The sequence below is a fragment of the Danio rerio genome, chromosome 4, assembly GCF_052040795.2.
Source record: "Danio rerio strain M-AB ecotype USA chromosome 4, GRCz13ab, whole genome shotgun sequence".
In the NCBI taxonomy this organism is placed as follows: Eukaryota; Metazoa; Chordata; class Actinopteri; order Cypriniformes; family Danionidae; genus Danio; species Danio rerio.
In genome coordinates, this window is record NC_141024.2 from 7,087,871 (window position 1) to 7,103,063 (window position 15,193).

The window sequence follows — 15,193 nt, forward strand, 5'->3', positions numbered from 1 at the left end:
TACTACTTAATAATAATAATAATAATAACGATAATAACAAATTAGTAATAATAATAATTATTATTATTATTGTTAATATTATTAAGTAGGATTTTTTTCTTTTCTTAATAAATAGCCTACTGTAAATTACAGCCATTAGCCTAACCCGATGTATATGATTTAAATATGAGATTAGAATACGCGTTAGCTACTAAATGGTTTTATGTTTTAGAATAGATAATGTTATGTTCTCAACAATATTTGTAAAGGAAACACAGGCCCTATAAGTGTCGTTTACTTACATTTCAATTAATACGGAAAATGAGTGCATGTTTTTACTAAAATGAAAATTGGATTGTTAAAAAAATGCGTTTAAAACAACAATTTGCGCAAAAAAAAGTATGGGATTTTTCTCTAAAGAAGTTGTTACTTCACCTGTTTAGAGAGTCATTAGGGTTGTTTTACGTTATAACCAATGTGGTTCAAACGATGGATCTGCAACAAAGCGACTACGGTTTTGGGAAACACTCGTCACTACCTCGTTCTTTTCCCAAACAATGCATCATACTATGATAGTTCAGTTTGGGAAACGCACCGCAGGGCAGCTTGCAGTTGACTAAATAAGAAACCGACTGAGCCACCCACCCCTTTCCCCAAACCCAACCGATAGTGTGCTCAAAAACAATCTAGAAAAAGAAAAGCCATACATCTAACTACATAATTAACACATGATGCCACAATGAGCCTGCTTTGCCGAAAAAACAATTGTTGGAATAACTGGCAGATCATTCCGCTGTGGTGATCCCTAATAAATAAGGGACTAAGCCGAAGGAATATGAACGATCCACCCAGACAACATATCATTTCGTACTACTTAAAACTACAGTTAAATCATTGTGTTAAACTTTTCAACATCAAAAATTGTAAGAGCAGAGATCAAGGTCCCAAAATGCAGGTCAAAGGCATAAATCCATCAAGGATTTAAACAAAACAAGAAAAAGGTTTATCAAAGTACTGTATTATAACCTGCCATATTAAGATTTTCCAACCTACAACTCTTATACAGTAGTACAGGGGTTCCCAAACTTTTCAGCCCGCGACCCCCAAAATAACAATGCCAGTGACTTGCGACCCCCAATATCCTCTGAGGTGGTTTTAAATACAGAAACCTTGCATGCAATGACGCAGACACACCAATTAAATTTGTGTCAGTGATTTAAATGTGCCAGAAAGTATAACCTGATGTTATAAAATCAAAATGCATCTGACGCTATTGGTGCCTTTAATATAATGTAATTACCCCAGGGGTCGCAATCCAATAGAACTAGTAACTATAAGCTACTATAGTAACTATATAGTATATAGTAACTATAAACGACTATTTTTATTTTCAGTATAGTTATATATAAAATGTTAATTCTTATGGTTTATTAAAAATAAATAGATTTTTGGAAATCACCAGGCGACCTCCCCTTCATTGCCTCGCGACCCCTCGGGGGTCCCGACCCCCACTTTGAGAACCACTGCAGTAGTACACAATGTGCTTTTTTTTTTTTTTTTTACAATTCAGCTAGCCGCAAACTGGCCTGTATTTTTCCTCAATGGAAATCCAATTTCTCTTAGAAATCACAAAGGTAAAATGGCTTGCAAACAACATTGTGTCCATCTTGTTCATGGGAAGGATGCAACAATGCATTTCAAAATGAGAATCCAAGGACATGATGTGTTCTCCATCTAGACTTACAGCTGCGGTGGATGACATTTTTGCAAGCTTCAAAGTCACCACAGCAGAATAAATGCCAATTATCATCTCTGACAAAGGCTTGCTGCCTTTAGCGTCTAATAAAAGACAAAGCAGTCCATAACATGGCTGACCAGCCTGCCGCTTTAATGCATGCAGAGGGCATGTTGATGTACTGCGACGGTTTTATGCATGTGTGTCCTGTCAGTTCATTACTCGGCAGGTGGAGCGGAGTGGATGGGGAAGGGGCGAATGGGGGAAGTTCATTACAGCGCTGTTAGCTTGAGCTGTAAAGCACGATTGAGGCCACGAGGTCCCCGCGTCTCCCAGCATCCCTTGTGAAATATCACAGAGACGGCTAACAGTTATCAATGTTTCAGGAGATGCTTGGTGCTGTTGAGCCAGAGCTGGAACAGCAGGGGTTTATTTCAGCTTTCAAAAGGGGCACAGAACTCCTGTAATGTAGCGCTTGCGGATCGATACCTAAAGTGAACAATAATGGAGAAGTCATTGTGTTCGTTGTTGATTTTGTTCCCTACAAGCAAAATTGACTCAATGCTAACTACAGCAGACGGCTTCAGCGTCGTCAGCGTAATCAATCTACATTCTGCGGTATTAAAGTGCAGATATTAGTATCGTTAAAAGAAATACAGTCTGCACGACAACCCTAAACAGAAATCAGAATGTGATTTCATGAAAACTGCTGCATTTTATAACTCAAATTCAGTTGTTGACAAGCTGATTCACGAAAAAGACTCTCGTTGAGAATGACTCACTGAATGACTCATTCAACTGATTTGATCAAAAACGTAGATTAATTTGCAAATTAATATATTAAGTGTTTTTCACACATGCAACACAAACTTAAATCCATTTGTTGACTAGCTGTCTAGAAAAAAACACCTGTCAAATTCACAAAAGAAAAGACTCTCGTTCTAAATGACTCACTGAATCATTCATTTAACTTATTTGTTCAAAAACGCTGAGTAATTCACAAACTATCAAATTAAGTATTTTGCACACATCCATCGCAAACTTTAATCGATTTGTTAACAAGCTGTCTAGAAATAAGCACATGTCTAGTCAACAAAAAAGACTCTCATTGTGAATGATTCACTGAATCACTAATTTAACTGATTTGTTCAAAAACGCTGATTAATTCATAAACTAACAAATTATGTATTTTGTAAACATGAATCATAACCTTTAAATTCATTTTTTCACAAGCTGTATAGAAATAAGCACGTCTAGTTCACAAAAAAGACTCATTGTGAATGATTCACTGAGTCAATCATTTAACTGATTTGTTCAAAAATGTAATTCACAAAATAATAAATTATGTATTTTGTATGGTGACGCAGTGGCACAGTAGGTAGTGCTGTCGCTGCACAGCAAGCAGGTCGCTGGGTCACTGATTCAAGCCTCGGCTGGGTCAGTTCAGTTGGCGTTTCTGTGTGGAGTTTGCATGTTCACTCCGGTTTCCCCCACAGTCCAAAGACATGTGGTAAAGGTGAATTGGGTAGCCTTAATTGTCAATTGTGTAAAAATGTGCTGGATGTTGTTTTAACATTTATGTAACACTTATGTAACATCTACCTTCTTTAGCATGTCCAGAGGTCCAACGTTTTGTGCGATGGTTAGCATCTTCCTCTGCCTTTTGGATGCTATCGTGGGTGCCTTTGTCAGTGCAGAATGCTTCGTTGCCATTATGGGGTTTGTTGGGGGGAAAACCTGCAAACATTCGGTAGAACATTTCAGAGTCATGCTGCTAGCAATTAAAGATTTAAGTAAATTCGTCAAGCTGAACGCCATACCTGTCAACCCTCCCATCTTTCCTGGGATTCTTCCGTATTTACGGTTCTATCCCGCTATCATCTCATGAAGGTATTTTCCCGTATTTCTCCCGCATTTTCAGTGTTTACCTGAAGGGTGGCAATAAACATTAAAGGCTCTATTATTACGATCCAGGCGCAAAGTCCAAAGCACAAGGTGCAAAAGCATTAAGGGCGTGTCAGAATCCACTTTTGCTATTTTAAGGATAGAAAAATCGGCTTTGCGCCATGGCGCATGGTCTAACAGGGTTGAGCTTATTCTCTTAATGAGTAATAGGTGTGTTTTGAAAATAAACCAATCACAGTCTCATCTTCCATTCCCTTTAAGAGTCAGTTGCATTGTGCCATAGAGCATTTGCTATTTACATGGCGAACTTTAAACACTTCACTAGAGAGAAAACAGAAAACAGAGCATCTGCAGGCGAGAATGAGCGAATGAGCCTCCTCATTCTTTACTTTCACTTTCACTCTTGTGTATAGGGAAACATGTTGTTCGCACAGACATCCATTAGCCTATACATAATTAATTTAGTTTATTAAGCGCAAAGATTTGTTTCAAAACTATTTCTTAATTCAGTTCAAATTTCCAGCAAACATTAAATGAACAATAATAATGAAGTGTGTTAAAAAAACTGAGTTATTTCCAAATACACATGCTGTGCCCCATATGGTCTAAAACCTGACAGGTGGGCAATTCTAAGCTTGATTTTAATAAAAAAATATAAATATGCATATAATAAATAATACTGCTAATAATAATAACATTATACAAAAGCAAATTGTTATGAATAAACTGAAACCCCCCCCCACCCCCCCCCCACCCCAAGATGAAGAAGGCATGAAGGCAGTGGCTTTTATATTTATGTAGGCTAGAAAATAATCATTTCTGTAATATTTTAATCCTTTAAATATTTTTCATTTGTAAGGATATTTGCATATTGTTGTACATCCTGTGTGTATTAAGCAATGTTTAAGCGAGAGGCACAGACCTCCTCTAGTCTATTGAACAGTGTATTTTTGTTCCTCAAAATAGTAATGCGCCAGCAATGCGCCTTAACACACCTCCATTTTTAGACCAGAACGCCTATAGGTGCACAAATTAGCACAAATGCATTTGCAATTTAAACAGCGTGGTGCAAAACGTCAAAATGACTCTTACGCCAAGCTGAAACTAGCAAACAACAATTGCATCACGTCTTGCGCTGGGTGTATGATAGGGCCCTAAAGAGCCGATCCTCCTCCCTAAAACACAAGCCATACCGCAGAACCACCAGGGGCCACCCCTTGCTCTTAAATATGAGTCTGTTCTGTGCTTTCATATTATTTAGGCATGAAAACACTTTGAAATAAATATAAAAATGGCGAGATTCCCTTTCCTTTTCATTACAGGTACCGTCGCCCCTCCTATGCAATCCTCAAAACAGTCATGTAGCGATGCGTGACTGTCAAACGCGCTCTATAGTGAAAATAGGCGCTGTCTCCCAAATAGATTCTGTACACTTGATTTGAAGCGGAGCGAAAGTCTGGGTTTTAGGTGCAAGTTTGAACAGACATATACACATAATTAATAATAATAACATCTAAAGATGTCGATCTTGGTGGGGTTTTTTTCATAGGGAAAATATCCCTTATTTTCACATCCCAATGTTGACAGGTATGCTAAACGCATTCACAAAGCTGGTTAAATTGCACCAAAAAAATCTGCGAAACCCCGAAAGGCGAACTGAGTTATGGCGTGGGACCACTGTATATTAGGTATAGAAGTATTAAGCATTGTGTTTTGTTGTTCGATTTGTGCCCTACAGACCAAACTGACTCATGCTAACATGCTAACTGGCAGGTTTGACATTGATCGATCAATCCACATCTACATTAATAGAGTATATTAATAAGCAGTCATTTAGTTTCCAGTCATGAAAGACTGTTAGCATGACAGCCATAAACAGAAATCCGAACATGGGATTTCATGAAAACAGCCGCATTACAAACTCAAATCCATTTGTTGACAAGCTGTCTAGAAAAAGAAAAAAGCCTCTGTCTGATTTAGTCTGAAGTTGTCTGGATGGGTTTCTGAATGCCCTTTATCTGGAAGATGAAATAAAAATGCATGGCGGAGTACAAGATGGAGGTGCTTGAATGAAAGGGCAATAAAAATCAAGATGATGATGGCCGTTCCCTTGGGATCCGCCATTGCTGTATTTATCGTCATTCTCATTCCTGTAACAGCCCACCGGGGCCTTTGAATACTAATGATCGGGTAGACCGGACCAGACGGATGTGTCCAAGGCTAGATTCTTGTCTGAAAAAGTCTGCATATTTAGTATTATCTGCCAGCCGAGCTGCTGGCTTTGAAAAAATATATATATTATCCATGCTTTAGATAATAGCTGATTAAAAAAGAGGATATAAATAGAAGCTTCAAAATGTGCCTGCAGCTTATTTAAAGGCATAGTACTAATGAAAATATGGCTTCTTTTTGAATCATGCTTTAGTTTATTTTGGAAAAATGAGGATAATTGTCATAGTTATAAAAAAAAGTATTTATGTTAGGTAAATTATTGATTCATCTATGTTTAGCTGATTCATTCAGGAACAAATTGACTTGACTCTCGCGTGTGATTAACTGAATCATTCACTTAACTGTTTCATTAAAAAAAGTTGATTCATTCACAACTAAAACAACTAACCATCATTTCACACCCGCTTCGAATGTTATCACTCGATTGAATAGGCCTTATCAGTGGTTATCAGCTGATAGATATGGGCCAGTAGGGGCCTTCTATACATCTACAGGTATACAAATCTATATATAATATTTATAAAAATATGGCTTCTTTTTGAATCGTGCTTCTGTTTACTTTGGAAAAAATTAGGATAAACATCATAGTTATTAAAAAGTATTTATGTTAAGTAAATTATTGATTCATCTATGTTTAGCTGATTCATTCAGGAACAAATTGACTTGACTCTCGCGTGTGATTCACTTAACCATCACTTAATTGTTTTGTTCAAAAACGTTGATTCATTCACAAATAAAACAACTAACCTTGATTATGCACCCGCTTCGAATGTTATCACTCGATTAAATAGGCGTTATCATTGGTTATCTGCTGATAGATATGGGCCAGTAGGGGCCTTCAATACATGCTTTTGTTTACTTTGGATAAATGAGGATAAATGTCATAGTTATAAAAAAAGTATTTATGTTTAGTAAATTATTGATTCATCTATATTTAGCTGATTCATTCAGGAAGAAATTAACTTGACTCTCACGTGTGATTAACTGAATTATTCACTTTATTGTTTCTTTCAAAAATGTTGATTCATTCACAACTAAAACAACTAACCTTGATTTTGCACCGGCTTAGAATGTTATTACTCAATTGAATAGGCGTTATCAGTGGTTATCAGCTGATAGATATGGGCCAGTAGGGGCCTTCTATACATCTACAGGTATACAAATCTATATATAATATTTATAAAAATATGGCTTCTTTTTGAATCATGCTTTTGTTTACTTTGGAAAAATGAGGATAAATGTCATAGTTATAAAATAATGTATTTATGTAAAGTAAATTATTGATTCATCTATGTTTAGCTCATTCATTCAGGAACAAAATGACTTGACTCTCGCGTCTGATTCACTGAATCATTTACTTAATTGTTTCTTTCAAAAATGTTGATTCATTCACAACTAAAACAACTAACCTTGATTTTGCACCCGCTTCGAATGTTATCACTCGATTGAATAAGCATTATCATTGGTTATCTGCTGATAGATATGGGCCAGTAGGGACCTTCTATACATCTACAGTTAAATACATCGATATATAATTTAAGATTTTTATCAAAATTTTATGCACAGTTTTTTTTTAAAGTGTATAAAAATATTGTGAGTCTGGAATGACATGAGAATGGCAGCGCGTTCACTTGTAGCTCTTTAAACACTTCTTCTCGTCTGAATGAAGGATTGAAAAGTAGTTTCATTACAGCATCCCAGAGGAATTCAGACATTGTCAGATCACCAGAACCACACTCAGTAATGGATGACATGTGCGCGGCTGCTTATTTTCCTGACATCACGTTGACAGAGGACATTATTCATTCATTCTCTATCATTTCCGTCATGTCGTTGCAGCATAAACAGCGATTATCCGCCGAAGATCAAAGATCTTTCCTATGGCTGCATGAAAACCTTGATTAAACCTCGCTTGTGTATTTCCAAGTACTGACGCGTCCCCTCAAAACCCCTTCAGGGTGACTGAATGAACACACTGCTGTAAATGCCTCTCTCAGGTTTCATATTTAATAAACTGTATGTCAGATTATTTCAGAGACAAACTGTTATAATAAATATGCTAATTATTCTATATTGCGTAACTTTAATGCTTGATCAATGTTTCTCAAAGGGTTTTGCTTCAGGATCAACATTTTACTTTGCACATCAAGTGGTAAAACCAAGTAAAATTGAATTCTGACTGTTTCATGCTCATGGCAGCTAATATTTTATTTATTTTATTTTTAATATTAATTTATTTGATTTCTTACAACCTACCTGGTTTACACTCATTATAAGCGATATCCTAGATTTAAAGGGATAGTTCATAAAAATTAATTAGTTAATTAATTAATCAAAATTAAAAATGTACTCATCATTCACTCTCCCTCTTGTGATTTCAAACCTGAATGAGTTTGTTTATTCTGTTATAAACAAAGTGAGAAGATATTTGGAAGAATGTTGATGGTTCTTCCATATTGGAAAAAAAAAATATATTAAAGCGGCAACATTTTACAAAATATCTTCTTTTTTGTTTAATAGAAATACAATCAAACAGATTTGAAACTGTGCATTTAAAGTAGGTTTTCATTTAACTTTTTTAAAGTTTTATTTAGGATTTTTACATATAAAGATGACCTTTTATGAGCCTTTATAACATGAATCTGTGTCAAAATACTTTAACCATTCATTGGATTTATTAATAATCTTGTTTATTTTGCATGTGCACATGTATCCCGTATATTCATGCTTTCAGCAAGCAAATCAGACTCATGTTCGTGTTTGATTGAGCGGCAGTAAATCATGGCATGAATGCTGATGTGTTAAATGTTGGCCTTTGTCATTTCATTTCCAGCCTCGTGTAATAGTTCAACAAGCTGACGTGTTTGATATGTGAGGACAGGTTGTCATTTGCATGTCTTCTCTTCTGGTTATGTGACAGAGTCTGTAGGAAGTGTCAGCATAAAATGGACATACAGTACGGCCCACAAAAAGAGTATTTAATTTATTTATTTACTTATATTTAATATAAACTTTCTGTTTGTGTCGGACAAATTAAAATAAATGAGATTTGATTGGAATAAATGAGAAATTACTGAATAGATTTTGGTCATTCATTTCGCATTTAACTACTGTAGTTTAGTAGTATTGCATTGGTGAAGTGTGTTCGGTTCATTTCCACAAGACAATAGTAAAATATCAAAATGTTATATTTTGCAATACGCATTTTATGGTAATTACTGAATTTATGAACAGTAAAAAATGTATTAGTTATTTATAATTACAAAAAAAAATAATTCATTTTATAATTCACAAGCAAAGGGTCTACACACTTTTTTAAGTGTAGAATAACTAATTGCTTTAAAAGCAACGGGTTTACTCACCTTTTAAAGTAAAATCAACTACAGTAACTGCTTTAAAAGCAATGTCCTTACTTGCTTTTTTCAAGTAAAGAGTAACTAATCGCTTTAAAAGCAATGCTCTTCCTCACTTTTTTTGAGTAAAGTCAACTAATCCGGTGTTTCTCCACCACGTTCCTGGAGGACCACCAGCACCGCATGTTTTGGATGTTTCCGTTGTCACATCCAATACAGGTCTTTCAGTCTCTGCTAATCATCTGACGATCTGAATCAGGTGTATTTGGTTAAGGACACTTGGAAAATGTGCAGTGCTGGTGATCCTTCAGGAGTGTGGTTGAGAAACACTGCACTAATCGCTTTAAAAGAAATGTCTTTGCTCACTTTTTTAAAGTACAGTTAACTAATCACTTTAAAAGCGATGGGTTTACTCACTTTTTTAAGTATTTTAAGTATCGAATAACTAATCGCTTTAAAAGCATTGGGTTTCCTCTTTTTTTAAGTAAAGTCAACTAATCGCTGTAAAAAAAACAGGTTTACTCACTTTTTTACATAAAGAGTTACTAATCCCTTTTAAAGCAATGGGTTTACTAATTTTTTTAAGTAAAGAGTAACTAATTGCTTCTAAAACAATGGGTTTACTCACTTATTTAAGTATAGAATAACTAAATGCTTTAAAAGCAATAGGCTTACTCACTGTTTACGTAAAGAGTAACTACTCCCTTTTTGTTTTACTCACATTTTTATGTAAACGAATTAATTTTAAAGCAATGGGTTTACTCACATTTTAAAGTAAAGAGTAACTAGCTTTATAAACAATGGGTTTACTTAACTTTTAAACTAATCACTTTAAAAGCAACAGGATTAATAACTTTTTAATGCAAATTCAACTAATCACTTTTAAAGCAATGGGCTTACTCACTTTTTAAAGTAAAGAGTAACTAGCTTTATAAACAATGGGTTTACTTAACTTTTAAAGTAAACTAATCACTTTAAAAGCAACAGGATTAATAACTTTTTTAATGCAAATTCAACTAATCACTTTTAAAGCAATGGGTTTACTCAATTTTTATGTAAACTAATCACTTTTAAAGCAATGAGTTTACTTAATTTTTTAAGTAAAGAGTAACCAATCACTTTTAAAGCACTGAGTTTACTAAACTTTTAAGTAAAGGGTAACTATTCGCTTTTAAAGGAATAGGTTTACTCACTTTTTAAAGTAAAGAGTAACTAGCTTTATAAACAATGGGTTTACTCACTTTTTAAAGTAAACTAATCACTTTAAAAGCAACAGGTTTACTCACTTTTTAAAGTAGAGTCAATTAATTGATTTAAAAGCGATACATTTGAAGTACAGAGTACTATACTGCTTTAAGATTAATGGGTTTACTCACTTTTTTAAGTAACTTTAGACTGTCAAGTCAATGTATGATCAATATGTGATGAAAACAAGTTTTTATGATAATTATAGCATTAAACTATAAGTGATCTTTTCAACTTTTTGTTAAATACAAGCGGTTTTAAGTCAATGTAATGTAATTTAAGCTGAAATTACTCAAAATGACAAAAGTCAGTTTGATTTAACTTAAAATCATTTTTTAGCTAACAGTATAAATCGCATAAAGATACAAACTTACAATTATGAGGAAAATAAACTGCATGATGTTCACATTCATTGTAACATTTAGTGATGAAATTAAAACCCACAATTGTGAAGAGAAAAAAAGTCAGAATTATAATATATATTATACATTTAAAAAAAAAAATACATATTGTTTTTTAATGACAAAGACAAGCTTTAATAGAGAGCTCTCTACATGCATATTCATATTTTTTTGGAAGTAAGACACCAGGATGTAAAGGCTTTTTTATGCATGATGGACTTGAGGAAATGTTTACTGAATGACTATAATGGGACACTGTGATTATATAATCTGAAATGCGGCTTCTCGTTCTCAATGAAAGAGCTTTTTGCTTCTTATTTCTCTATATCCCACTAATCCTGAAGCAGGACTCAATCTCCATCAGCAGAAAAAGAGAGAATATCCTCAAAACCTTTGGACACAACTGGAAAACGAAGAGTCTGCGTGGCGATTCAGAGCGAGCAGATTATAATCTGAGCCATGAAACACATGGAGCGGCAGCGGGCAGATGGGAATGAAGTGGAGAGCCGAATTGAAGAGGAATATTAAGGTCATGAGAAAAACCCGAATGGGAAGCTTTGATTGTGGGCAAAACCAGCCGCTTTTTCCGACTACCACATGCTGGCCTGGCAATGTGTTAAAATGCCGGCAGGATAAAACAGGCCACCGCAAACATTTCCCCCCTTTGCTTTATGAAATATTTAAAAGCCACTCAGAGCAGGATACATTCACATGCCTTTTTTTCCAGGAATAAAAAAAGACAAAAAAAAACTGCTGATTTTCAAGCACTTTATATATAGCATGTGCAAATTCTGCAAAGCCAGTGATATGAGTTTACATATTTTGTGTATATTATTTATTTTTTGACTTTAAGCCCTTAGGCAAGATGCTAAAAATTTGTTCTATGCCCTACAGTGAATGCTGTTTGAGAAAACTCAATAATAAGACGTGTTCGATTTGCAGTGCTTCAATATTGAAAGTGAATTCAGTAATGCTCTTCAATGTTACTGTATCACATTACGCCATTATTCATTCAGTACATAAATTGGTATGCACCATTTTTAATACATATATATTTAAATATTTTGATAACACTTTATTTTAGGACACAATTCATTGTATTAACTAGCACTATTAGCTTAATAAACTACTATTTAACTGTTTATTAATAGGTAATAAGGTAGAAGTTGGGTTTAGGTTTTGGACAGGATTAGGAATGCAACATCTAATGGACAGTTAATATCTTAATAATAGGTAGTTAATAAGCTAATAGTTAATAGCATAAATTGTGTCCTAAACTAAAGTGTTACCAATATTTATTTGAGGTAAATTATTTTTATATTATGGGTAATACTTTACAATTACGCTGTATTAGTTAATGCAACATGAACAAACAGTGAACAGTACATTTATTAGAGTATTTGTTCATGCTGGTTATCTCTAGCTATTGCAAATAACGTCATTCATTATTAGTTTACGTTAACCAGCGATGCATTAACTAATGTCAGCAAGGACAAATTGGGAATTTAATAATGCATTAGTAAATGTTAAACTATTTATAAATAAATGCTGTGCATGATTTGTTCATTATTAGCTCATGTTAGTAAAAACATGAACTAATGAAACCTTGTTGTAAAATATGACAACATTATGGTATTAATTACAGTGCATGGTTTCTTGTAAAATTCTTAGTCACACTTTATTTTGATGGTCCATTTGTTGAATGTAAGTTACATTGCATCTACATGCCAGCTAATTCTCACTGGATTATAAGTAGACTGTTAGGTTGGGGTTATATAGTGTAAGTTTCTTATAATCAGTTAAATGTCTGTTGAAGGAGCAGTATCAGCAGATATTAAGCAGACAGTCTTCTAATACTCAAATGGACCATCAAAATAAAGTGTTACCAAATTCTTTTTATATGCATCTTAATCTTCTGACATCATTTGCTTCAATAACATATTTTAACAGAGCGAAAATCATCTGAGGCACAAACAATTTATTATATAAGAAAAGGTCCCACAGTGGCTTAACCTATCCAGCAAATTCCACTTTTCTTTTGGATATTTTGCACCAGGTTATGAGAAAGCGATGATTTTGTTCTCTTTGATTAATTTGGATTGAAACAGCGCAAATATTTAATGCAATTTTACAGTTTCCATCCTAGGATGGAAAAATTGCTTATGTCTGCAAATCAAGATCCTCAGTTCACACACACGGTAAAACCCAACAGTCAACTTTATCAAATAAATGAGTGTAGTCAACTTAAAATTGACTGAAGGGTAATTCTACTCAATTTAAAAGAGTTTTGAACTCAGTGTTGAAGGTAATGAGTTAATTAAATGCCTCACTACTTCAACTTAAATGGAGTAAGTTCACAGTACTCATATAGATTCGATTTTTAACTCAAATGGTTTGTAGCAATCGTTTTCCTCAAATGTCTAGAGTTGCCTTAACTAATTGGGTTTAGCAGTACTCCATTGGTTTGAGTTCTCTTCATTTATTGAGTTTCACTGTGCTCAAATTGCTTTGTGTACTCAAAGGAATTAAGTTTACAGAACTTATTAGGATTAGTTTTTGAACTTAAATGGTTTGTTGCAATTGGTTTGCCTCAAAAGGTTTGAGTTACCTTAATATAATTGTTGCTGCTCGTTCAAACAACTTATTTAAAACAAGCCGAAACATCACAATTCTTTATTTATTTATTTTTTTTTTTTTTTTCGGGTTGGGGGCAACTTAAATGTTCTATGTTCAATTCACTTAAATTTGTAAAATCAATTAAGTTAACTTAATCGCTTTGTGCTGGGACAACATGAAAGAATTGTGTATACCAATTTTCACTGCCATTAACACTGATGCTGCAAAACGCTTGTGGTTTCTCTGTTTTTATATGTGTGTCAATGGTTTCCAAGGCAGCCTAAACAACACAGCATTATAGAGTTGTTTAAGTGCCTCTCATGTTACTGTAAGCTGACAGCATCAGGGACGAAGTAAACGTATCATTACCCTCTCTTTGTTTAGCAGGGGAAATATCCACTGTCCCTGATGTGCTAAGGAAAGTCTCAGGTGTACTGCACACAGTTTGTTCAATACTAATGGTCTAACCTCCTGTAGAAGCTTGCAATTACTAGCTCAGACTGTAAGAATTTGACAAGTTTCTGTGTGGAAGTTTAAATTGATGTTCATATTAAGGGATGTAATTGTAAATCAAATGCATAAATGGCAACACAGGCTCATTGTGAGAATTTCTGGAGAGCACGAATTATGTAACTAGAGGTACGTATGGCTGCATTTCATATTTAAAACTAATGGGGCTGTATGATGCTGCCAACTTCTGTTTATTTTTGCACTACCAGCTGAGCGCTTACCTCCGTGTAGATGACTTTTCTGCTGTTACCAGTTTACCAGCATACATTGGCAGACTTGAGAGGCAGAGAGAAGTTGACCGCGATGACAGAGTTCGAGTTCGGCGAAGAATGGTTCCAGAAAGCATGTAAAACTAAAGGCAAAAAATAAAATATACAAGTAAATAACAGGGTGATGGTGCGTTCACACCAGACATGGAAGAAGCGTCAAGTGTGAGTGATTTACATGTCAATGCAAAGACGCAAATAGACATCGTGCAGTGCGATTTGCAAGAAGTTACCGCAATTGAAGCACGTGTATCGCACGAGTTGGAAAATCTGAACTTCAGCATTAACCAATCATGAACTTGCTCGTGTTATTATGATGTAGCGCCTGTTGTTGATGTCCCGGGGGAAAATCCTGATCAAACTGGTTCATCAAACTGGGCTCAGCTCAGTCAGAAGCACCGTTGAAAGCTTCCATTATCCAGGTATAGTTTCTGGAATTGATGAACTCACAGAGCTAGGTGCATCTAGTGTGTAAATCTAGTGGACTCAGACAAAGCTCCAAACCAATTGTTGCTGTTTCATAAAGCACATTAACACAGCTATTCTCTTAATAAAATCCATGCTGGCCATTTAGCAACAAAGCTACAGTCACTGGGCAGAAAGAAGCCCTGCCCATGACGTGAATTCTTGTCTATTGTGAAGTTAAATTCACTCAAAATGTTCACGCGTCTATTTATGCACAAATATCAAAAATTTTCTGCGCATGCCGTGTCTGCTGTGAACACAGCATGAGAATGTCGTAAGATTTAAAAATGTGGTAAAAATCAGGCAGCCACGAGGGCTTTTTTTTCTGGATTGCTTTTGGAAACACTGTCGGTTGAGTTTGGGGAAGGGGGTTAATGGGTCAATTGGTGCTTTTAAAAATCAGTCAGTTGGTCAGTCAACTAGTCAGTCAGTCGACAGCGGTGGTGGATTTACATGAGAACAGCAGGCATGAATGGCACTCGCGAG

General features: G+C 34.9%; 1 protein-coding gene across 3 annotated transcripts in view; it reads right to left on the reverse strand.

The window, feature by feature from the left end:
- The window catches only part of LOC147844615 (uncharacterized), a 102,204-nt gene that overhangs the window by 73,568 nt on the left and 13,443 nt on the right, over positions 1-15,193 (reverse strand). For 2 of the 3 annotated variants that reach the window (XM_088649946.1, XM_088649948.1), the window contains exons 3-5: positions 14,198-14,328; positions 3,535-3,642; positions 3,317-3,451 (exon numbers count right to left, since the gene is read on the reverse strand). In XM_088649946.1, the coding sequence (XP_088506072.1) occupies positions 3,317-3,427 (111 nt within the window). In that variant the 5' untranslated portion in view covers positions 3,428-3,451; positions 3,535-3,642; positions 14,198-14,328. The remainder of the gene's footprint in view (positions 1-3,316; positions 3,452-3,534; positions 3,643-14,197; positions 14,329-15,193) is intronic. The other variant, XM_088649947.1, reaches the window with a different exon arrangement.